We start from the raw sequence: 23,126 nt of genomic DNA on the forward strand, positions 1-23,126 counted from the left end.
AGATTCTTGGATGGGTGGGCCTGTGTCTACTTTTCCTTTGGTTAAATCCATCTGGCATCTGTATATATGACCACCAGTCACAGAGCCAAGACTAGACAAGGCAAAATACAGAGGAAGCAACAAATGCCCAGCCAGAATGAATGGGAAAGTCTCAGTGTGGAGATGCAGGGTGGGTTAATATGGAAACCCTCCTGGGGAGACTGAGCCTTATAGTGGGTTCTGCACAGCAACCAGTGAAAAGAGAGTTATGGCAGTTCTCTAGTTCACGTAGAAAACTGAAGCTCCATAAAATTTGTCCTCCTACATTTGTCGATTTTGGCTTTTAAAATCATAACCACACAACTGTGAGGTTCCATTTTCTTAGACTAGGCCTGTAAAAGTGCCTTCGAGAAGTAAAAAGGTAGAGCTTAGCTGATCCATGTGGTGAACCTCTCTTTGATTTGGGGGCATGCCTCATGGAGAGCTGGGCAGCCAAACCACTGCCCTTGCAGGACAAGCAGGCTTCCTTGGCTGGAAGCTAGAAGAGGAGGTCTGTGTCAAATAGGAAACCCCCCAGGTAGGGGAACAGGACCTCCCCTCTTTGGTTCCTAGAGCAGCAGGTTTGATTGGGTATCTGCAGAAGGTGTTCGTTTCTAGACTTTACAGAGAATGTTGCTTCTCAGGACCCAACCCATTTTACTTAAGCTGTGAAACCGGCTTTTTGTCTTCTTTCATTTGCCAGGATAAATTGCAATTCATTGTTCATAAAACATATAAAATAAAAATAACACTCACAAAACACATCTCCTCGCAGGCTTCGCTCCTCTATGTCATTCTTCAGGGCTTTCTCTTCTCTTTTCTCCTCCTCAAGCCCCTCTTTCATTTTCTCTTCATTCCCTTTTTTATCTCCATGAGAGTTTCCACCTCTGGAAACACTGTCTTCATAGTTGAAGGGTTGCAAGTTCACCTTAGGTGTAGGAGTACTGGTGGGTTCTGGGGTAACATTTTTAATTTTTACCTTCTTTTTCATGCTGTTTTTGTGAGCAAGCAACTTCTTGATTCTGTCTTTGATGGTACCAGGTGCTCTGAGGACTTCCTTCACAGAATTTTGAGGGATAGCTAAAACAAATAAGAGGCAAGATATTCCAAATTGGCAGATAATTAAATTACTCACAAAAATGGAGCATTTAAAAAGTGCTGAAGTGTAGTAAGTGAATGCTTCCAGAATGAAACCACATGAGGCTCTACCATTTGATAAATTAGGAATAACTATATTTGTATCTGTTTTAAGCAGTTCCAGTGTTATGGTAGTTATCTTAATTACCTTTTGTTGCTTTTGTTTTGCTTCAGAGACCACTTTAGTGAAACACCTACTACTACCCAGTTGGGCTACAGATCCCAAAGACATGGATTTGCCAGGGTCGTCTAATATTTCTGCTTTCATTGTGGTATTCTTCAAAACCGGTATTGTCCTGATAGCCCTATAGATTTGTCCAAATTTGATGTTCAAAAATTACAGCTACAGCATTAGGTTGAACCATATAAATTGCTAATAATGGACCATTTGTGACCTACAAAAATGGTGACTTATGGTGCAAAATACACATACCCAATTTTCTTTCTACCTTTGAATTTTTTTCACCTCAGTCAACCATTATCTAAAGCTAAATGATTTTATTTATTAAATATTTCAGAGAGGCTTCTACACTTACTATTTTTCATTCATTTTCTATTTCTCACCGCAAAAGTAAATTACTTTAAAAATGTACCTGTAGATAAATTCTTCTTATCCCTTAGTGGACTAATGACCCTTGGAAGAAAAACGTTGGTGTCAAAGAACTCAAGAGGTACAAAAAATTCATTTAGTCCAGGACTCTTGTCTTGTTGATGAGGCAACTGGGTGTTAAGTGACTTGCCCAAAGTCACTCATCATGCTAGGGACAGAGCTAAGATTTGGGAGTAGAGCATATGAATGACTTTTTTTCTTTCCTTTCTTTTTTTTCTTTTTTTTTTTTTTTTTTTTTTGAGACAGAGCTTCACTCTTGTTGCCCAGGCTGGAGTGCAGTGGCACGATCTTGGCTCACTGCAGTCTCCCCCTCCTGGGTTCAAGCGATTATCCTGCCACAGCCTCCTGAGTAGCTGGGATTACAGGTGCATGCCACCACACCCAGGTAATTTTTGTATTTTCAGTAGAGACGGGATTTCGCCATGTTGGCCAGGCTGGTCTTGAACCCCTGACCTCAGGTGATCCACCCGCCTCGGCCTCCCAAAGTGTTGGGATTGCAGGGTGAGCCACTGCGCCTGGCCATGAATGACTCTTTTTCTTTTTTCTTTTTTTTTTTTTTTTTTTGAGACGGAGTCTCGCTCTGTCACCCAGGCTGGAGTGCGGTGGCCGGATCTCTGCTCACTGCAAGCTCTGCCTCCCGGGTTTACGCCATTCTCCTGCCTCAGCCTCCCGAGTAGCTGGGACTACAGGCGCTCGCCACCTCGCCCGGCTAGTTTTTTGTACTTTTTAGTAGAGACGGGGTTTCACCATGTTAGCCAGGATGGTCTCGATCTCCTGACCTCGTGATCCGCCCGTCTCGGCCTCCCAAAGTGCTGGGATTACAGGCTTGAGCCACCGCGCCCTGCCGAATGACTCTTTTTCCATTCCTATTTCTATGATAGATTTATTCCTGCTTGAAGATTAAGGTTACTTTTCTCTAGGAATGTTTCAAATTCCTTGAGATCTATAATTCAAAGATATATGTCTCCTTTTCAGGGATATACTCATGATAATTCAGAATATCCAACTGATGTAAAGAAGTAATTAATTTTTTAAAAATTAAAAACACTGATATTTAAAATCAAATATATTGTCTCACTATAAAATATCTAGGCATGTACTAGTCTAAGACTAAGCAAGAAAGGGTCTAATAACACCTCAATCAATTCACTTAATTCTATTATTTGGATATAGTTTAGAGAGAAATGAAATGATGGGGTAGACATTAATTTTGATGCCTAAAAAGAGTACTATAAAAAATTGGAGTGGGATTTTATTAGAATATTTTTCTTGACAATGTTTTAACTTCTTCTCCTGCTTTGTTCCTTCTTCATCATTTGGCTGATTCAATCTATGTCAAAGTAGTAGAAAAATAAACAAGGAGAAGTCCACAATATTTGGGGTAACCAAAAGGGGAAAAGTGCTTTGAAAATATGTATGCTCTTAATTAATACATTGCTTTTACTTTGGAATCAAAAGAGCAAGATTTTTCTTTTCAATGAAATATTCTAGTTATTTCTCATTGTGACAGCCTGACTATAGGTACAAAACCAACATGTGCTAATACAAGTAATGCATCATTACTCATTTTCCTGACCTTCAGATAGCTTGTTTCAGCTACTTTGCCAGAAGTTGCATGTTAAGTTATGACTGTAATGTGTGATCATATATAGACCTTCCTCTGGAGGCCCCACTGTAATTCTGTCCATGGTCGACTGCATCTTTCCCCAGTACCCGGCAAGAAAAATTAACAGGAAACCCCTATTCCCTGCAAATTTCCTTTTTGCAATCAGTAACATGAAACTAAAGACCTTTAATAAATAACGAGGAAAGGGTTTCAACTCACACCAGGCAAACCTAAACATCTGCTTTCAGTTTCTGCTTTGAAGTTTCAAATGTTCCTATTGAAAAGAAATAACAACTAAAACATCATAATCTTGATAGTGTTGACAATTTCATTCTCTTAGTATGTAAAGAGAAAGCTGGGCAAGGATAAAAATGCACTTTAATGATATGCATATGCATAAGTAGATTTGGATTTATCTAGGTATCACTGTTTCAAATTTGACATTATGATGGTTTTCTCTTAAAGATTTAGTGATTATTGCCTCATCTTTTTGAGAATATAAAAATGTGGGAGGGGCCAGGCATGGGGGCTCATGCCTGTAATCCCAGCACTTTGGGAAGCCAAGGCAGGCAGATCACTTGAGGTCAGGAGTTTGAGACCAGCCTGGCCAACATACACAGTGAAACACAGTCTCTACCAAAAATACAAAAATTAGCTAGGAGTGGTGGCAGGTGCCTGTAATCCCAGCTACTCAGGAGGCTGAGGCAAGAGAATTGCTTGATCTCAGGAGGCAGAGGTTGCAGTGAGCCGAGATCACACTACTACTCTCCAGCCTGGGCAACAGAGTGAGACTCCATATCAAAAAAAAAAAAAAAAAAAAAAGAGGGAGTTGCAGTAGGAGTGTCTTTGGTGCACATTTGGGCAACTCAGATATAAAACTTAGGAATTTCAAAGTCTTCAGGTTCACAGGCCAGTTTTTTGTAAAGTTGACAATTTCTCTTGGGAGGGATTTGAGATGTCTCCCAACACCCATGTTGTCAAACACTTCTACCAACCTGAAAACCCTAATTTTAATTTCATGTCTTTGGAATAAAACTTTATAGAAGATCACTCTTAGGTGAGAATATCTTACCCAGGAGGAATATGACTTTGACATTCATTCAACTGTGCTTAGTTCATTAGATGATCTATCATCTGGGAGGAGAAAAGTTCTACTAATCTGAGCTTTGGACACAGTCCTGGAAGAAGAAGCTTAATCACGGATGAGAAATGTATTCCAGCATGGGACCCAGGAAACAGGAAGGGGCTAGGATGGAACAAAAGATGAGCCAAGAGAGTTTGCTGGGGAGGACAAACTCTGTGAGTTCTCCATCACAGAGGATCAACCAATTGGTCATGAACACACCTGTCCTGTGTTTAAGCAGATAATCCTGAAGCCCAGTTTCCTAAGTTTGACTCCTAGCTCCCACATCTTCTAGCCATATGTCCTCAAGTGAATAATTAACTTCTCTTTGCCTCAGTCTCTCCATTTATAAAATTGGGATAAGAATAGGTTTTTTTGGGAGGCTTAAATGGGTGAACACACATCGATTACTAAGATTAGTGCTTGGCACACACTCAACGTGTGCTATTTTTAGCATTCATCACCCGAATGTTTAAAATCTTTTCCAGAGTTAGAAAAATTCCCAGGCCATATATCCAAATTTCTAATGTTTACAATTGAAGAAAAAAAATGCGGATGGCCTGCTTGTACCAAAGCCCATATTCTTGACTACACACTATACAAACTGAATTAAGCCATAAGCATATTTTTAGTGACTAAAGAAGCTGCTTTTCAATAGAAATGATTGTTGAATTTTGGTAAGGAGGGCTTTGTCACTATTACTCCTACTCCTAGCACATGCTTATTGAGCATTTCATATATTCTGGACTGGTGCTGAGCTCTTTAGATGGATGTTTACTTATTCTGTATGAATAAATTTAATCATCAAAACAATATTAAGGGCTAGATACTATCATCCATATTTTACAGGTGTGGAAACTGAGGCACTGAAAGATTAAATAATTTGTTCTTGGTCCACAGGTAGTAGGCTAGCGAGTCAGGAATCAAGCTAAGGTAATATGATTCCAGAAGCTGTGCCCCTGGTAAGCCAATGGCAGTTTCCTTTCCTAAGTTGACTGTTACTCCCCAAATTGGGTATCATCTAGGTTTTGATTTTCTTAGAATGAGGTGTAGCTGCTGTCAAATCAAGACCAAATTATCTGGCAGTATGTTATTAATACTTATATTAGAACAGTGGAACATATATATATCTACATTTAGGGTGCTTCTTCCTTTAGGTATAGAGAGGGGGTTAGGATAATCTAACTCTTTTTCCATATTGCAATGTACAGTCTGAACTTTTCAAAACAATGAACTTACTAAAAGTTGCTACATCAATGCCATATATATATACACACAATGCCATATATATATATATACACACATATATATATATATATATTTATTTATGGAGATGGAGTATTGCTCTGTTGCCCAGGCTGGAGTGCAGTGGTGCAATCTCAGCTTACTGCCATCTCTGCTTCCTGGCTTCAAGCAATTCTCCTACCTCAACCTCCCGAGTAGCTGGGACTACAGGCGCACACCACCATGCCTGGCTAATTTTTTGTATTTTAGTAGAGACGGGGTTTTACCATGTCGCCCAGGCTGGTCTCGAACACCTGAGCTCAGGCAATCCACCTGCCTCAGCCTCCCAAAGTGCTAGGACTACAGGCATGAGTCACAGTGCCCGGCCTATGCCCTATATTATATAATAGCAATTTATGTGCATACAAATGTATTTTGTAATATAACATTTTATAATGTTTTATAATGCTGAACGCTAACTAGATGTAATTTTCTCATTTTTGTTTTTATGACTCTTATATGTACATAAGAGTGGATTTTGGGGCATCTTTCTTTAAGCAATGAGTGTTAAGACCTTGTTAAGATGAATTTTCAATAGTAGCATGGCTGTTTATTTCATGGAGAATTAAAGCAAAATGAAAAGGGTTGGACAATATGGTGAATGACTCAAAGATAGTTTTCTCCTTTAAATAAACATTCCAGTGAAAGACTAAAGAAATAATTTAGCTGCAGAATGGACAACAAAATGCATAATTTTCAGATATTGAATAGAACAGTGTGATAAATTTGAGGTTTCAAAGAATAAAGACAATTTTTTACCCCAAAATAAATTTGGATGGTCCAAGAAAAACAGACATTTTCTTGACACAAGAAATGTTTGTGTTGATGTGGGACTTACAATTTCAAAGCACTGAGTTACAATATAGAAAACACAGGCTGCAAACAACTACCTAATTGCATGCTTAAAGATGTTGCCTTCATTTTAACATTAATAATACATTGCAGTTTCAAGGGGATCAAATGACGAGGAAGAAAGATGGCTCCAGGTTTACCCTGGGCCTTCGATTTTTACACCTAGGGGTAGGAGAGTGGGTATGTGGGGGTGAGTTGCCCACTTACTGAAACAGATGCTTTCCTGAGGTGTCTTTTTTTGTATGCACAGCACTTTCACATTTGACTTTGTGAAATTTCAGAGTGGGTGGCCCTTAACAAACAGCTGATTGAAATGATACTAATAACAATCACAATCACAGCTAACTTTAATGAGCATCTACTATGTGGTCCTGCTAAACTAAACTCTCTCTATATCACCTCATTTAAACCTCACAATGAACCTCTGCGAGACATATTTGTGTTAGTGTGGGTTCCTCCAAGCAGAGCCTGAGACAAGGATTTGGGTGCAGATGACTTATCTGGAAGGTGATTCCAGGAGGCAGAAACTGGGGAGAGGAGACAGTGAGACAGGAAGAGAGAAAAGCCAAAAGATGGTGCTTAGATGGACAGGTAATCGCTGTGGGTAAGTGGGGCTCAGTCCTGCTGGGGACATCTGGCAGCCAATGTAGAACACACCTCAGAACTGCTGCACCCCGTGAAGTGGAAGCTGGAGTATTTATCCAGAGACTCCTGTCAGAGAGAGAGCACTGCTAGAGATATACATGCAACTGTCTACCCTGCCTCACTAGGATTAGGGAGCTCCAAGGGACTGTGGACTAGCCCATTACAAGAACTCACCACAGTACTACCATAAACCCCATTTTGAATAGGAGGAAACTGAGCTTAGAGAGGTTAAGAAATTTGCTAAAGGTCACAGCCAGCATGGGGCAGAGCTAAGATTTAAATTCAGGCCTTCCCAACCTGGAATGCACATGTTCAAATTTGGTGGCATAAAGGAGCTTTGAGCACGGGTCCCTTGGGCACTCATCCAATATGGAAAACTGATTTATTCAGTCTCCTCTCTGGGGGCCTCCCAAGGTTATGGTGTCCTTCCCCCCAACCTACCTATGCACAGCCCTGCCTGGGCAGCCAATTTCTCTCTCTCTGAATCGAGTTTCAGAAGGACATCATTGGATACTTCCATCTAGAGGGATAGAAGCCATGGCAACCAGTTGCTGGACACTAAGTGGTCATTTATTACCATCTCCAGCCCAATGCAGGAATCCGTCTCAGAGCCCCCAGACTGCAAGCCAGGGGCAGTGGAATGTCCCTACTCCGTGGGGTTCCCTGCTCCACTCTTAAATACCTAGCAGCCATTTTTAAGAGAGAATGTAACCTCCACCCACTGGATTTAGTTTGCTTGGGAAAGCCACTTTTATTTCATATTTCTTAAAATATTTACAGGCACAATTTATTCTTTTCCATACTATATTTCCCAGACTAAATGCTGCCCTGTTCTTTTGGCAGTCCTTCACAGAATTTGATTTCCAGACTCATTTTCTTTGGTTATATTCTTTTATACATACTCTTGTCCAGTGGTGCTCAACACTAGCCCACTGGGGTACTGTGAACCTTTTATGGGTGTGGCGCTAAATGTCTAGCATGGTACATACAGTTTATTTTTGTATGACTGAGTGGACACTGTTACAGTCATTTGGAGCATTGGTCAGATGGGGGTATGGAATGTGACGTAAGTCAGGGTATACCTTGCAGCCATATTTATTGAACATGCAGGAACTCTGCTAAGGGGTATATAACAGAGTTGAATCAGGGCAGTCAACAAGTCTAGTCACACTATAAGCCAGTGCTAAAAGGGTCATGACCAGAGGGATAAACCTGGATGACTTTATTTATTTATTTATTTATTTTAATTTTTTGAGACACAGTCTTACTCTGTTGCCCAGGCTGGAGTGCAGTGGTGTGATCTCGGCTCACTGCAAACTCTGCCTCCCAAGTTCAAGCAATTCTTGTGCCTCAGCCTCCCGAGTAGTTGAGATTAAAGATGTGCACCACCATGCCTGGCTAATTTTTTTGTATTTTTAGTAGGGACAGGGTTTCACGATGTTGGCCAGGCTGGTCTTGAACTCCTGACCTTAGGTGATCTGCCCCCCTGGGCCTCCCAAAGTGCTAGGATTACAAGCGTCAGCCACCACACCCAGCCGAACCTGGATGATTGTTTACTAAGGAAGTGACTGTGCTGTAATCATAGCTGCCTTGCCTTGGAAGACATTCCTGGTATTCACCAAGATTTCTAGTTTTCTTCTCTTTTGGGCACACAGCAAGTTTATTATTATTTTTGTCCCTTGACGTTAGATACTTCCAAGTTGAATAAACTAACAGCTGGTGCATGATTGCCCATGCTTCTTTCTCTGCTGTGACAAACCCTAAGGCCTTGAATTGAGACCATGGTACCATAAAATGATGGGGCCTCTATCAGTCTGTGTCCTTAAGTGACTGTATTGAGAAGAAACCCCCAAAAAATTCTCTTTGGACGTATTACTTGAGTGAGAAATAAACCTTTATTGTTGTTGTAGTTATTAATAGCAGTGACATTTTATTGTTAGATGTCTGGTTTATAAATTTAAAGTTTTAACAAAAAGTATTAAATAATTCATCAGCAAGAACAATGGAACTCTCTGCTATATACATTAAAACAAGTGGATCCAGCCTTGAGGATGACAGATAAAATGATCATACTTTAATGAAGATCAGCTTCATCATACTTTGTTTTGGCTCTGCATTCTGGAAAATGTCCAGATTCACTTGGTTAAAAAACCTTTGTGGTTTTAAGCCACTGTTAGTTTAGGTTTGCTTGCTACTGCACCATAACTCAGTCTATCCTGATAGATACATTTGCTCAGTGTCTTTTGTCTTTAAATCTTTTGTTCAGTATTTGAAGTATGTCATGGCCAGAAAGATATTCAGTACCCTTGCTGTTCTTTGAGTTTAGTGCCTACAACTTCAGTGAGTATTGGAGATGTGGTCCAATTAGCAAAGAAGAAAAGGCTGAGGCAGAGAGTTAAACACTGCACACATACACAGAGTGAGGATAAGGGAGAGGGAGAGGGAGAGGGAAAGACAAAGAAAGGAGAGAAATAGAGGGAGGAAGGAGATATGGGGAGAACGCTTCATTGGGAATAGCTAAGACACCATGACCAAATGCTACTTACCAGAACACCGAAGTCCATTGCCTTTATATCCCTGCTTGCATTTACACTTGAAGGACCCTTGGGTATTGAAGCAATTGGCATGGTGGCTGCACGTATGGCTATCCATTGTACATTCGTTTATATCTAAAAAAGAACATTCCAGTGAACAACTCTGTGGTACAGGGCTTGCTGAAAAGACTCTCCCTTACACTTGAGCAACTGTAGGGTCAAGCACTAAATGCCCCTGACAAACCAAGCGTTGCCTGAGAACTGAGAGGTGTTCAGAACTGCAGGCTCATTGGCCAGCAGCCCTGGCTTTGTTTGCTGCCTGGTATGTAGGGAGTGTTTGCTGCTTCCCTCCCCCACAGCAATTTCATCTCCTGCTTATCAATGCTATTGAAATGTGTAAGATGTTTAGGTTTTTCTCTTAACTTTTTCATCTAACTTAGAACTAAATAACAATATCAGAAAATCAATTCTATATTCAGAAGGTCTTGAAACTCCTAACAAACAAAGGCAAGATCAACTAGGAACCATTGACATCATCTAACTTATAGGCACAGGCATTTTGTTCTAAGACTGCCAGGAAAAAGGGTCAGGCTGGTCTGAGCTTGTCTGCTGGGTTTAGAGGAGGAAAATTTGCCAAATTCCACCCAAGTGAGAGGTTCATTTGCCGTGTTCTCCACCCCATTTTCTATCTATGTATTTGTAGACATATGTGTACAAAATAACCTGATGGTTTTAATTTAGCCACAAAGCTAAGCTCAGACGCTAATCTTAATCACCTTTAAAGTCTCAAAGATTTGTTTCCTTTTGAAGCTTTCCATGTGAATTCCACCCTGTTCTGTGGAACCTCCCCTTAGGTATCAGGAAACAGGATTAAACTCTGTAACACAGCATCATAGGATTACAGGGCTGGTTTGGTCTACAGGAGGGCATGGGGTCCAAGTCCATGAGAAATATGGATTTTATGATCCTCTCTAGGATGGACTTTGTGTTTGAAATTTGAGGGAAGAGCTGTGGAGGCTTCACAAGATGGTTCGAAGAAACCCAGCAATTGAGTGTTGCCCCAATATGATTACACAATATGTGTCCTGGGAAGCCCTGTGTATAGGGTTGAAAGAAATACTATTTTTTCTCAACTATTAGCCTTCCATATCATGCATATACCTTTGTTACACGTGTTATGGGTAGAGAAATCCACAGGGAGCCTGAATTTGCCTTCACTATAGGGCAGGCCCCATCCTACATTATATAAAGGGCAATGGGAATGCATCTAAGGACTCCCCAAATACCCCACCTCACTTGTTCATGGAGGCTTGAAATCCATTCACTAAGGAATAAAATATTTCACATAGATTAGGGCAATAGCTAACTGGTACCAGAATCTTATCAGAGAGTGATTTTGGTAACTGTGGTAAAGGAACATTATATTTGGAGCTTGAACTATGAAAGCGCTGAAAGAGGGGAAAGGAAAAAGCATAGGCCTTCATGTCTCTCATACACTTCTCTAAAGCCACCCCTGATGGAGACTGTTATAAACAGATCACTGAGATCAAGATTAGATAGACCTTGTTATTCTTCCTTTTACCAAATATAAATACTGCTTTATTGTTCCCATTTTTAGATGTGTAACTGGAGATAGAACAAAAAATATAAACAAAACAAAAAGCCAAATTAAAAAGAGTCCCACCAGAATCATCTCAAGATAATCATTTCCACAAGAGAGCTGTATTCCTTACTTTAAATCTTTATTGATCTAGCTTTATAATTGATGTCATTGGAATTCCCTAAATGCCAGACACCTAAAAAAATAGCCTTTCCTTATTGTTAAGCTGGTCAGCACTGTAGATTGTTCAACTAATAGATTTAATTGACATCAAAATATCTGCAGAGAAGGCTCAAAGGTTGGGTGGGGACAGGAAAAAAAGGAAAAGGTGCCATTGAATCTTACCCATACAGTCATATCGGCCACTGATATATTGCAGTTCAAAACCAATGTGACATTTGCAGTAGTAGCTTCCAAATGTGTTCACACATCTTCGATTGTAGGGACAGATGGCTTTACCAGAGGCACATTCATCAATATCTAGGGTGTAAAACCAGAAGGTGTCAGTGATAGTAAGAAAAGTAGCTGCATGCATGCATGCACTCATACACACACACACACACACACACACGCACACACACACACACACACACAGAGCATGTACCATGCATGCACATGCACAGTTTCTTTACCTGGGAAACTGATTATAGTATACTGGTGCCAACATCATATCCTCTGGCAAGTGTTCTAGATCCCCCAGGCACACACACAGCTCTTCACTTTATGTATTTATATTACGTTATACCTTTTTAAGAGGCATTATCTTTCCATAATGTCATTACTTACATTCACATCTTCTGTTAGGCCCTGACTATTCTCAGGCAGGGAGCATGTGTCTGGCACTTGGTACCTATACATTACATGTGTGCTGAGTGAATATTTTCCCCAACTGAGTGATTATTGTATATTATATAACATATACAATTTTTGAAACTAGAGTCAGATAGCTACACTTTCAGTAAACCAAACACACAGACTTTCATAATTTGCATTTTACAAAATAACTATTTCATGAGTAAGACTGTCCAAGGCCCCTGCAATATTGACTCACAGAAATGTGGCAGTGAAGGCATGCACTTATGCGTAAATTGTGGGTCAGGTGTAATTATGTAATGATGTAATTTTAGCCAACAATAGGTGTGTTGTTCCTTTTCTACCATTGAGAGTCAGATTACAGAGGGCTGACAGCTATGCTGACCAATCCACTAAGACTCAGGCTTGGTTTAACTTTCAGATGTCAAATCAAATAGATGTTAGGTTGTTCTTCTGAACCTGGCTTAAACAGGCAAGTTGGTATTATCTTACTATTTCCCTTGCAGTCTTTTTTTTTTTTTTTTTTTTTTTTTTTTGAGACAAGGCCTGGTCTATCACCCATGCTGGAGTGTAGTGGAACAATCATGGCTCACTACAGCTTCAAACTCCCCAGGCTCAAGTGATCCTCCCACCTTAGCCTCCTGAGTAGCTGGGACTACAAAGCATATGCCACCATGCCTGGCTATTTTTTATTTATTTTTTGTAGAAACGGGATCTGCCTATGTTGCTCAGGCTGGTCTCAAACTCCTGAGTTCAAGCGATCCTCCCACCTCAGCCTCTGGCATAGCTGGGACTACAAGTGCACATCACCATGCTCAGCTATTTTTAACAAACATTTTTTTTTAATAGAGATGGGGTCTTGCTATATTGCCCAGGCTGGCCTCTTGCATTTTCCAAATAATAAATAAGTGTTGGGTTGAACAAAATTATTTCTGGCGATCATTTTCATGCACATCGTCTTTCCCTTCCAATAAAAATGGCACCCAACAACTCAAAGAGATGGGTGGAAATTTGGATTCAGTTTGGTCAAGAATTAGCCTTGTCATATAAATCTTATTATACTAAAAAGTAGTAAATCCTGTGAACCTAATTAAATCTTTGATTATTCTCAAAGAGTAGAGAGAAAATTTTAATTTATATGTATATTTTTAAAAAGCGTTTAACTAATTTAGGATCCATTTGGCTGAGCTTTCTAAATGCAATTTTTTTTACATTATGTATACTTAGGATAAATAAACATCTAGCACCTTGACTGAAAAGTATTTCTATTGCAGTAAAGAAGATTATGAAATCATACTGATATGTGCTTCTTTAAATCACAGAAGATTAAGAATTCTTTCAACATTCTGATTTGGTTTGATATCCCCCGTTAATGCTAAGTGCTCACTTACTCTAAATATTATGTATATTAGGTGCAATGTAATTAAGTATTATGAGTATATACAATTTGATGGCAATTTTATGGTTGAACATAATTCAAATCCACAAAGGAACCAAAGCACAAAGTGAAAAAAGTGTTGCTTCAGTTACTGAGGGTGGCCTGTGGGTGCTCCATCCACAGCTCCTCAGCATTCAAGTTTCCATACCTGCCAAAGGCTGTTTGCTGCACCTACGACATTGTGCTTTGCTCCCAACCCAGGCCAGGCTGGGAGTGCTGGGGGGTCATGTCCCAGAGCAGCCTCCCATCAATGAAGGGCAGAAGTTGGTGGATGAATATCCAGCACCCCTGCCCCAGAGGGAAAATTCAGGGGCAGCTTCCCTCTGCCTCCCAGAGGTGCCCCCAGCTAATTTAACCTGCTCATCAGATTCACCCAGCATTGGTACTTTCCTTTCCCTGGGTTACTTCCCTACTCCTCAACCAGTGTTTCCTGGGATCACCTCCCAGATCAAATAGTTGCTCAGGGTCAGCTTCTGTGGAACCCAAAACTAAGACACAAAATAGGACAAAGGAGAGCAAGAGAGGAAAGTTCTAAGCCAATGGATTTGACTAAATTCAAAGTTATAAACAAATAATTTTTATGTTCCCTTAATTAATATTATGGACTTAATCTGCTCATTTTCTCCAGTTAAATTAATTATACTTAGTTCATATAACTCAGAGCAAGTTTTAAAGACAACATGAAATTGATTACATGTTAATGTAAATGATATAGAAGGTATATACTATTTTCAATAATGTTGTACCTAAAAAATAAGTAAATGTAGTTTTTCCAGAAAATATTAGCTAGAACCCAGAATAAAGCTCAATGGTCCTTAGGATCTTACTCATTAAATGACAATATATAAGTAGTAGAATTTATATTGGATGGTAATTTAAATAAAATGTACATAGTAAATATACTAAAATTATCTTTATCCCTTTTCTACTATGGCATTAAGGCAATACAAAATAATAGAAAAATGGGTTTTTAGCATCCCAAAGTATGTCTAGAGCATATGTGGCTAAAAGTATCTCAGAAACGGATATAAGTCTGTACTTTTAGAAGTTTGCAATGTCTAGTCAACAAGCCGATTGTGATGAATTAAAAAAGATTCAGTAAAGGGGCAGTCAAGGGAGGAGAAGGAGGAGTAGAGGTGATTCCTGCTGTTGTACCTAGACAGACTCTTCCATTTGGGGCCAGGAGGAGTCCTGAGGATGGACACAGGCACTGTGGCCCTTCTTCTGTGTCTTCACAGCCGTACTGACAGTTTGTCATGGCACATGTCCTAGAGTCTGAAAAAGTAGACAAGGATTAGCCTTTCTCTCTTGAGATGATAAAAAGAGCTTACTAAGAAACTATCACCAAATTCTGGGCCATTGAGTGGAACATGTTGCATGGCATTATAGGACAAGTTTCATTGTCTGAGTCCCAAATGGAGAGCCAAAAGGAATCAGTAGGGGTGGCATCTTGGTGAACCGGGGCTGAATCCTACTCATGGTCTGCTTTCTTGGCCACTTCACTGAATTTGACTGTCTTTAGGCAAGGCATGCACCCCTCAGACTGTATCACTTTCTCCACTTGTGTGTGCTCTAGCTACTCTTTTATGTCACCTGGCTGGCCTCAATAGGTTGAAATGCAACTGCTGATGGAGATTATCAACCTGAGTAATCAGGGTAAAAGAATCTACTCTGGAGATCTCTCTATTGGGGGAACCAGCCCCCAATATTTTAACATAGGTTCTTTCTGTTTTCCCTAAGTGTTGGTCACTCTGAGAAATAAAGAGAAAGAGTACAAAGAGAGGAATTTTACATCTGGGCCTCTGGGGGTAACATTACATATCAGTAGGTCTGTGATGTTCCCTGAGCTGCAAAACCAGCAAGTTTTTATTAGAGATTTTAAAAGGGGAGGGGGTGTATGAACAGGGAGTAGGTAACAAAGATCACATGCTTCAAAGGGCAATAAAGGTCACAAGGCAAAGGCAAAATTAGAATTACTGATGAGGGTCTATGTCCCCTGTGCACATATTGTCTTGATAAACATCTTAACAGGAAACAGGGTTCAAGAGCAGAGAACTGGTCTGACCAAAATTTACCAGGCTGGAATTTCTCAATCCTGCTAAGCCTGAGGGTACTGCAGGAGACCAGGGCATATTTCAGTCCTTATCTCAACAGCATAAGACAGATACTCCCAGAGTAGCCATTTATAGACCTCCCCCTAGGAATGCATTCCTTCCCCAGGGTATTCCTTGCTGGGAAAAGAATTCAGCAATGTCTCTCCTACTCACACGTCCATTTATGGGCTCCCTGCAAGAGGAAAAATATGGCTCTATTCTGCCCATCCCTGCAGGCAGTCAGACCTTATGGTTATCTTCCCTTGTTCCCAGAAAATCGTTGTTATTCTGTTCTTTTTTTAAGGTGCACTGATTTCATATTGTTCAAACACACGTTTTACAATCAATTTGTACAATAGTGATCCTGAGGTGATGTACATTTTCAGCTTATGAAGATAACGGGATTAAGAGATTAAAGTAAAGACAGGTATAAGAAATTATAAAAGCATTAATTTTGGGAACTGATAAATGTCCATGAAATCTTCACAATTCATGTTCCTCTGCCATGGCTCCAGCTGGTCCCTCTGTTTGGGGTCCCTGATTTCCCACAACATCTTTCCATACATATCTAGCCTCAGTGAGAGTCACTTAAGTCACAAGACTTTGTCTTTTAGGTGAACTAAAAGACTGAACTAAAACGTGTGGCAGATATAACTGATCAGTTATCTGAAGACCATTCTGGACTCTTTTCTCTTGCCATTCCCAGCACTGAGGCTTTTCCCAGCTTTCCTTCGGCAAGGAGTGGCCATATGATGCAGTGTGGTCAAAGAGATATAAAAATAAGTCCACTGGAGGAAGTGAGGCTTCTGGAAAAGACATTATGCATGATAAAAAGAGACAGGCATAAAAGAGGCATTGGTTCATTGGCATCATCCGTACCCACTTAGTTTTGTCTACTTGCCATGTGTGTGTGATGTCCAGAGCTAGGGCAGCCATATTGTAACTATGAGGCCACAAGCATGAGAGTAAAATCAATACTCTGAGGATGACAGAGACTGACTCCTTCTTGAACTGCTCTGGAACTGCTTTCCTTCAGCTTTTCAAGTAAATGAGACAATTTACTTGGCTTTTTTGTCACTTGTTGCTAAATATAACTTATCTCACACAAATGCATTTCCATAGCAGCAGCCCAGTATATGTGGATTAGAAATGCAGGGGGGCTAAGAAACTCATATGGTTTCAGCCCAATGTCCACAGCAGAGGGGCATGGTGAATGTACTCCCTCCCTCCATTCCCCTCCAGAACATGCCAATCACCCAGCTGGACAAAAGAGACCCAAGGGGTCAGGTGGAATCCAATCAGCATCCAGGAGAGAGGTCTAGGGCTATCTGGACACTCTGACCTATAAACAGGGAGGCACAGGTAACCCCTAGATATACAGAAGGAGACCCAATGTATTGTAACAAACATCTACCTATGATTATATTACTCCTTTATTCTTTCATCTTTTCTCTTTAGTTGTCTTCTTTTAAAATTAATCTTCAAAATTAACCTAATTCTGTCTTTCCTTTTGAGGAAAGATATCTTTTTTGGCACTGACTGGGTTTTCATGGAATGTTTCAGAAACATCCATTAGCATACATCTTTTTTGAAATTTTAAGTGATTACTATAAAAGCCTGGATAGTGGTTCCCTTTAGGGAGGGGTGGGAGGAGGAGGTTCTGGTAGAGTTCTGCTTGGTGGTGGTTACAAGTGTGCTTGACTTATAAGAATTCATTAAACTATGCATTTGTTTCCTGTGAATTTCTGTTTAATTTATAATAATAAGGATTTTTTAAAAAGACCCTTCCAATGCCCACTTTCAAATGCTTGCTTGCTAGCAGAAGATCTAAGTGACTGGTGGTGTTGGGACACTTTGCCAAGGAGGAGCCCATGCACTAGGCAAGATATTATAATCTTGGGAAAACCCAGGATGGGCTGGGGAGTCTGCGCAACTCCACAACCACAGGAAGCTGGCTCTGGGTTTGTTGGGGACTGCAAGGCAGAGGAAAGAAAGATGGAGAGAGAAAAGGGAAGAAGGGAAGGCAGACAGGGAGGGTGGGTTTCCCTTTCAGCTGGAACATAAAACCTGAAGAGCCTTCCCTCTCAATAAACGAATGGGTATAGACTCTTACTCTCCCACAGGACATGGGTTTTTCTTTATCACAGAAGGGCTTTTCTTTTCAGGAATGTGAGTAAGTCGGAATGTATTTCCAACAAGTGTCACTAATCTTTGGGAGTGGGGCAAGGGGCGTGAGAAAGTTAACTGGTGGGAAGAATTGATGTTCCGAGAAGGAATTTAAATGTATCACCTCCCTAAAACAATCTGCTTATTTTGTTCAACGTGTTTATTTTCATGAGGAAACTCAACAGGGCTCTGCATATATATAGATGCAGATATAGATATATAATTTATTTTCTCCCTAGTTTGCCTTTTTATTTATAAAGTAAGCATCCAGAAGAGGCAAATCCCTAGAGAAGGAAGGCAGATTCGTAGTTGCCAGGGACTGGAGGAGGGGCAGTGGGGAGTGACTGGGTCTGGTTTCCTTTTGGAGTGATGAAGATCTTCTGGAACTCAATAGGGGTGATGGTTATACAACATTGTGAATGTACTAAAAGCCACTGAATTGTTCACTTGAAATTTAAAATAATGTGAATTTCATGTTATTTTACCTTTTTTTTTTTTTTTTCTTTTTTGAGACAGAGTTTTGCTCTCTCACCCAGGCTGGAATGCAGTGGTGCAATCTTGGCTCACTGCAACCTCCACCTCCCCAGTTCAAGCAATTCGCATGCCTCAGCTTCCCAAGTAGCTGAGATTACAGGTGTACTACCATGCCCGGCTAATTTTTGTATTTTTCTTTAATAGAGACGGGGTTTCTTCATGTTGATGAGGCTGGTCTCAAACTCCTGACCTCAGGTGATCCACCCGCCTCAGCCTCCCAAAGTGCTGGGATTACAGGTGTGAGCCACCGTGCCCAGCCAGCACTTACTTTTTTAAAAAAAAATTATGGAAGCTGGGCATGGTGGCTCACGCCTGTAATCCCACGACTTTGAGAGGCCAAAGTGGGTGGATCACCTGAGGTCAAGAGTTTGAGACCAGCCTGGCCAAGATGAAGAAACCCCATCTCTACTAAAAATACAAAAATTAGCTAGGTGTGGTGGCATGTGCCTGTAGTCCCAGCTACTCAGTAGGCTGAGGCAGGAGAATCGCTTGAACTCAGGAGGCAGAAGTTACAGTGAGCTGAGATCGCACCACTGCACTCCAGCCTGGGTGACAGAGCGAGACTCTGTCTTGAAAAAAAAAAAAGGAGGAGGAGGAGGAGGAGGAAGAGGAGGAGGAGGAGGAGCAGGAGGAGAAGAAGGAAGGAAGGGAGGAAGGAAGGAAGGAAGGAAGGAAGGAAGGAAGGAAGGAAGGAAGGAAGGAAGGAAGGAAGGAAGGAAAGAAGGAAGGGCCCCAAAACATTTTAGCTGGGGGCAATATTAGAGATTTTTTTAAAAAAATCACTGAAATCAGCTTTTCCCCAAGCATCAAATGGCAAAAGTCAAGCCTTAAACATTGACTGAGCTCAGCCTGGCAGTTGAAACTTACTCACACACGTGGCATCTGGCATAAGCATGTGGCCACTGAGGCAAAAGCACTTGTAGCTTCCATGTGTATTCACACATCTGTGTTGGCATGGCCGGGGTTTCATTCCACACTCATTCACGTCTGCAGGGACATTTAGAAAACAGGGAAACGTGAACTGAATCAGGAAACTTCCAGATGGGGAATATTATACCCCAGTCTTGGAAAGGACAACTGGGTTAGCTTCCCTGAACACTACCACTTACCCACCTTCTCTCTGACCATCAAATTCTATTAGGATTGGTGACAATGTGTAGCAAATGGAATAACTATACACCACTGGAAGGAATGTAAATTGGTACAACACTTTGGAAAACTGCTTGGCAGAATCTACCAAAGCTATGTTTAGACATACTCATGACCTGGAAATTCCAGTCCTGGGAATATACCCAACAGAAATGTGGATTTTTGCCCACCAAAAAAACCCTACATACTAAAATGATCATAATAGCATGATACTAGATAGCCCCAAACTAGAAGTAATCCAAACACCTCCCAACAGAAGAATAGATAAATGACTCGTATATTTACACAATGGAATAATATACAGAAATGAAACTGAACAAATGACAACTACAAGCAACAATGGATGAATCTCACAAACATGATATTGAGTGGAAGAAGCTGGATATAAATGTGTACATACTGTATAAGTCCATTTATATACAGTTAAAAAAACAAGCACAGCTAATCTGTGATATAAGAGGTCAAGATATGGTTCTCTCACTGGCAGTGGAAGCGACTGGAAGGTGTGTGAGGGAGTCTTCTGAGGGGCCAAGTTTCTGGCTTTTGATCTAGATACTAGTGACATGGGCATTTAGAACAATTCATTGAGCCATACATATTTTATATATGCACAATTCTATGTGTATACTACTTGAACAAAAAGTTAGAAATAGATAATTTATATATTTCTGCCTTTCATGCTATCCCAAGCAGCTGCTGACATAGGCTGACAGCACAGCCTCCTGTCAATTATTATTTCGGGTGGCCCCTGCACTAGCCAAATTGCCTTGGCTCACATTCCTCTAGAGGGAACCTGTCAGACAGCTCTTAGTGGTGAAGTTGGAGGACAATATTTAATCCTAAGATGTTCGCAGGATGACATTTGGGCTGGATGATTAAATATATATATATATATATATACACACACACACACATATATACACACACACATATATATGTGTGTATATATATACACACACACATATATATACACATATGTGTGTGTATATATATATATATATGACGTTCACAGGATGTTAAGTGATAAAAGAAGGTTACAAAACTCTGTGTACAGATCATTCCAAAATGTGTTTAAAAAATACATAGGAAAAGAAAAGCCTAGGAGGGTATGCTCTAATGGTTATCTTCAGGCGGTAAGATCGAGGGTGACTTTCTTCTCTGTGCTTTCGTGTTTTCTAAACAACAACAACAACAACAACAACAACTTAAGAATAAGTAACATTTTTATTAAAATAAAAAATGACACAGAAGGAAAATAAAACTTTATGAAGATTATCTGTAGAGGATGTTGCCTTTGGAAATGTGGTCATGTGAGGGTTTCATATCTTAACTCTACCAGGGAAGATACAGAGAGGAAAAAAACAAACAAATTCCATGGAAGGCAAAAGGTCAGCATGGTAACAGATTCTTGAAAATAAGGAGCTGCTTTCATCTCTGAAAAGATCCTTCTATGGAGATTTTCCAACGCCCTAACTGGATATTTGAAACCCTCTTCTCCATTGCCTATCCCCTTTACCCTACCATCTCCCTCATAGAACCTAACCTCTTCAAATGGGGAAATTGAGCAATACTGATTGGTCATAATGGGAAACCCAGGAATATCCCATAGCTTGGCCCTAACTCTGAGGTGACTCACTCATTTCTTGGAAGAGTGTTTTGGGAAAGACATGAGTTGAGGGCTGAGGCCTGTCACCATTAATGGATGTACGTGGACTTTGATCAGGCTGCCACAGGGCAGGGAGGCTGTGGGAAGAAGACAGACTGCCTCAAAACTTCAGCCAACCGGACCACTCCCTCAACGTTAATATTTTACTGGGACTTTAAAACTAGCATGAAAAATATTGTCTCTACTCTAAATCTCTTGAGACATTATCTTGGTTTAGAATCCAAAACATATGGAAAACCAAGTTTTCTGCTGTAAAACCTCTGGTGAGGGGTATAGCTGAATTATTCCTTATGAAAGCATGATTTTTTTTTTTTTGAGATGGAGTCTCATTCTGTTGCCCAGGCTGCAGTGCAATGGCATGATCTGGGCTCACTGCAACCTCTGCCTCCCGGGTTCAAGTGATTCTCCTGCCTCAGCCTCCCGAGTAGCTAGGATTACAGGCATTCGCCACCATGCCCAGCTAATTTTTGTATTTTTAGTAGAGATGAGGTTTTGCCATGTTGGCCAGGCTGGTCTCAAACTCCTGACCTCAGATGATCCACCCACCTCAGCCTTCCTAAGTGCTGGGATTACAGATGTGAGCCACTGTGCCCACCCTGAATGCACAATTCTTGAAGCACCTCTCTCAAGCAGTTGCATGCAATTCTAAGAAGCATCTTCAGGACTCTGGCCTCTATGCTGGTGGTAGGACACAGAGAGCCAGATTGCTCTCTGAGGCTGTAGGGTTGGCAGCTCAAAGAGCGGCTATTTCAGTCTATGGGGTTAACCTCTTGGCTTGGCGGCAAGGGCTGGGAGTGGTAGAGTGGAGTGGGTGTTCAGTCTTCTCTGAAACACCATTTTCCAAGGGCAGCTGAATTTGATTTACTGCTCTTTGTTCAACTTCATTATAGGACTGGGGACCCTTTCTGAATTATTGCAGATTTCTTCATGCCAGGGTTTCTTAACTTCTGTTGACACAAATCATTATTTGTTGTGGGGGGCTGTTCTGTGCGTTGCAGGATGTTTAGCAGCATCCCTGGGCTCCATTCACTAGATGCCAGGCGTACCTCCCACACCCAGTTATGACAACCAAAATTGTCCCCAGTCATTGTCAAGTATCCCGTGGATGACAAAATCACCCAAGTTGAAATCTACTGATCTATAGCAAAGACCATATCCCTTGCTCCAATGAGGCATTTTTATTCACCACATTTAGAGCAGGGTTTTTCAGTCTTGGCACTACTGACATTTGGGTCTGATCATTCTTTGTTGCGGGTACTGCTATCCTGTGCATTGTAAGGTGCTTAGCAGCATCCCTGATCTCTACCCATTAGACACCAGTAGCACCCCCTCCAAATGTCTTCAGACACTGCCAGATGTTGCCCAGGATAAGGCTCCCAGATCTGGCAAATAAAAATACAAGATTCCAGCTGGGTGTATTGGTGTGTGCCTGTAGTCAGAAGTCTGAGGCGAGAGGATTGCTTTGAGGCCAGGAGATCATGGATGCAGTATAGTCACTGCACTCCAGCCTGGGCAACATAGTGAGACCCCCATCGCTAAACAAAACTGTAAAGGATTCTCAGATAAATTTGAATGTCAGATAAATGACTAATACTTTTTAAGTATACACACATCTCATATACTATTTTGAGAGTGTGTTTGGAGGTTCTAGCAGGGGAGCACAGCTAATATACCCTTGACTGAAGGCCAGTCCTCCTCTATCAGGGATGGTCGTCCTCTCCGCCCGGGCACACAGCTTCAGGAAGGACACACATGGAGCAGTGAGGGAGGAAGGGGACGTCTGCCTAGCCAGTCAGATCAACCAAATCAACCCAGGTGAGCAATGGGGAGACAAGTCACAGCCAGATCACCCTCACAT

At 41.0% G+C, this 23,126-nt stretch overlaps 1 protein-coding gene across 4 annotated transcripts in view; it reads right to left on the reverse strand.

Moving 5' to 3' along the window:
• LOC105478140 (EGF like domain multiple 6) overlaps window positions 1–23,126 on the reverse strand; it is a 64,975-nt gene that overhangs the window by 15,017 nt on the left and 26,832 nt on the right. For 2 of the 4 annotated variants that reach the window (XM_011735146.2, XM_011735145.2), the window contains exons 4-8: window positions 19,321–19,440; window positions 14,816–14,935; window positions 11,755–11,889; window positions 9,822–9,944; window positions 775–1,098 (exon numbers count right to left, since the gene is read on the reverse strand). In XM_011735146.2, coding sequence (XP_011733448.1) covers window positions 775–1,098; window positions 9,822–9,944; window positions 11,755–11,889; window positions 14,816–14,935; window positions 19,321–19,440 — 822 coding nt within the window. The remainder of the gene's footprint in view (window positions 1–774; window positions 1,099–9,821; window positions 9,945–11,754; window positions 11,890–14,815; window positions 14,936–19,320; window positions 19,441–23,126) is intronic. The other 2 variants (XM_011735147.3, XM_011735148.3) reach the window with 2 other exon arrangements.

The sequence above is a fragment of the Macaca nemestrina genome, chromosome X (assembly GCF_043159975.1).
Source record: "Macaca nemestrina isolate mMacNem1 chromosome X, mMacNem.hap1, whole genome shotgun sequence".
Taxonomy (NCBI): domain Eukaryota; kingdom Metazoa; phylum Chordata; class Mammalia; order Primates; family Cercopithecidae; genus Macaca; species Macaca nemestrina.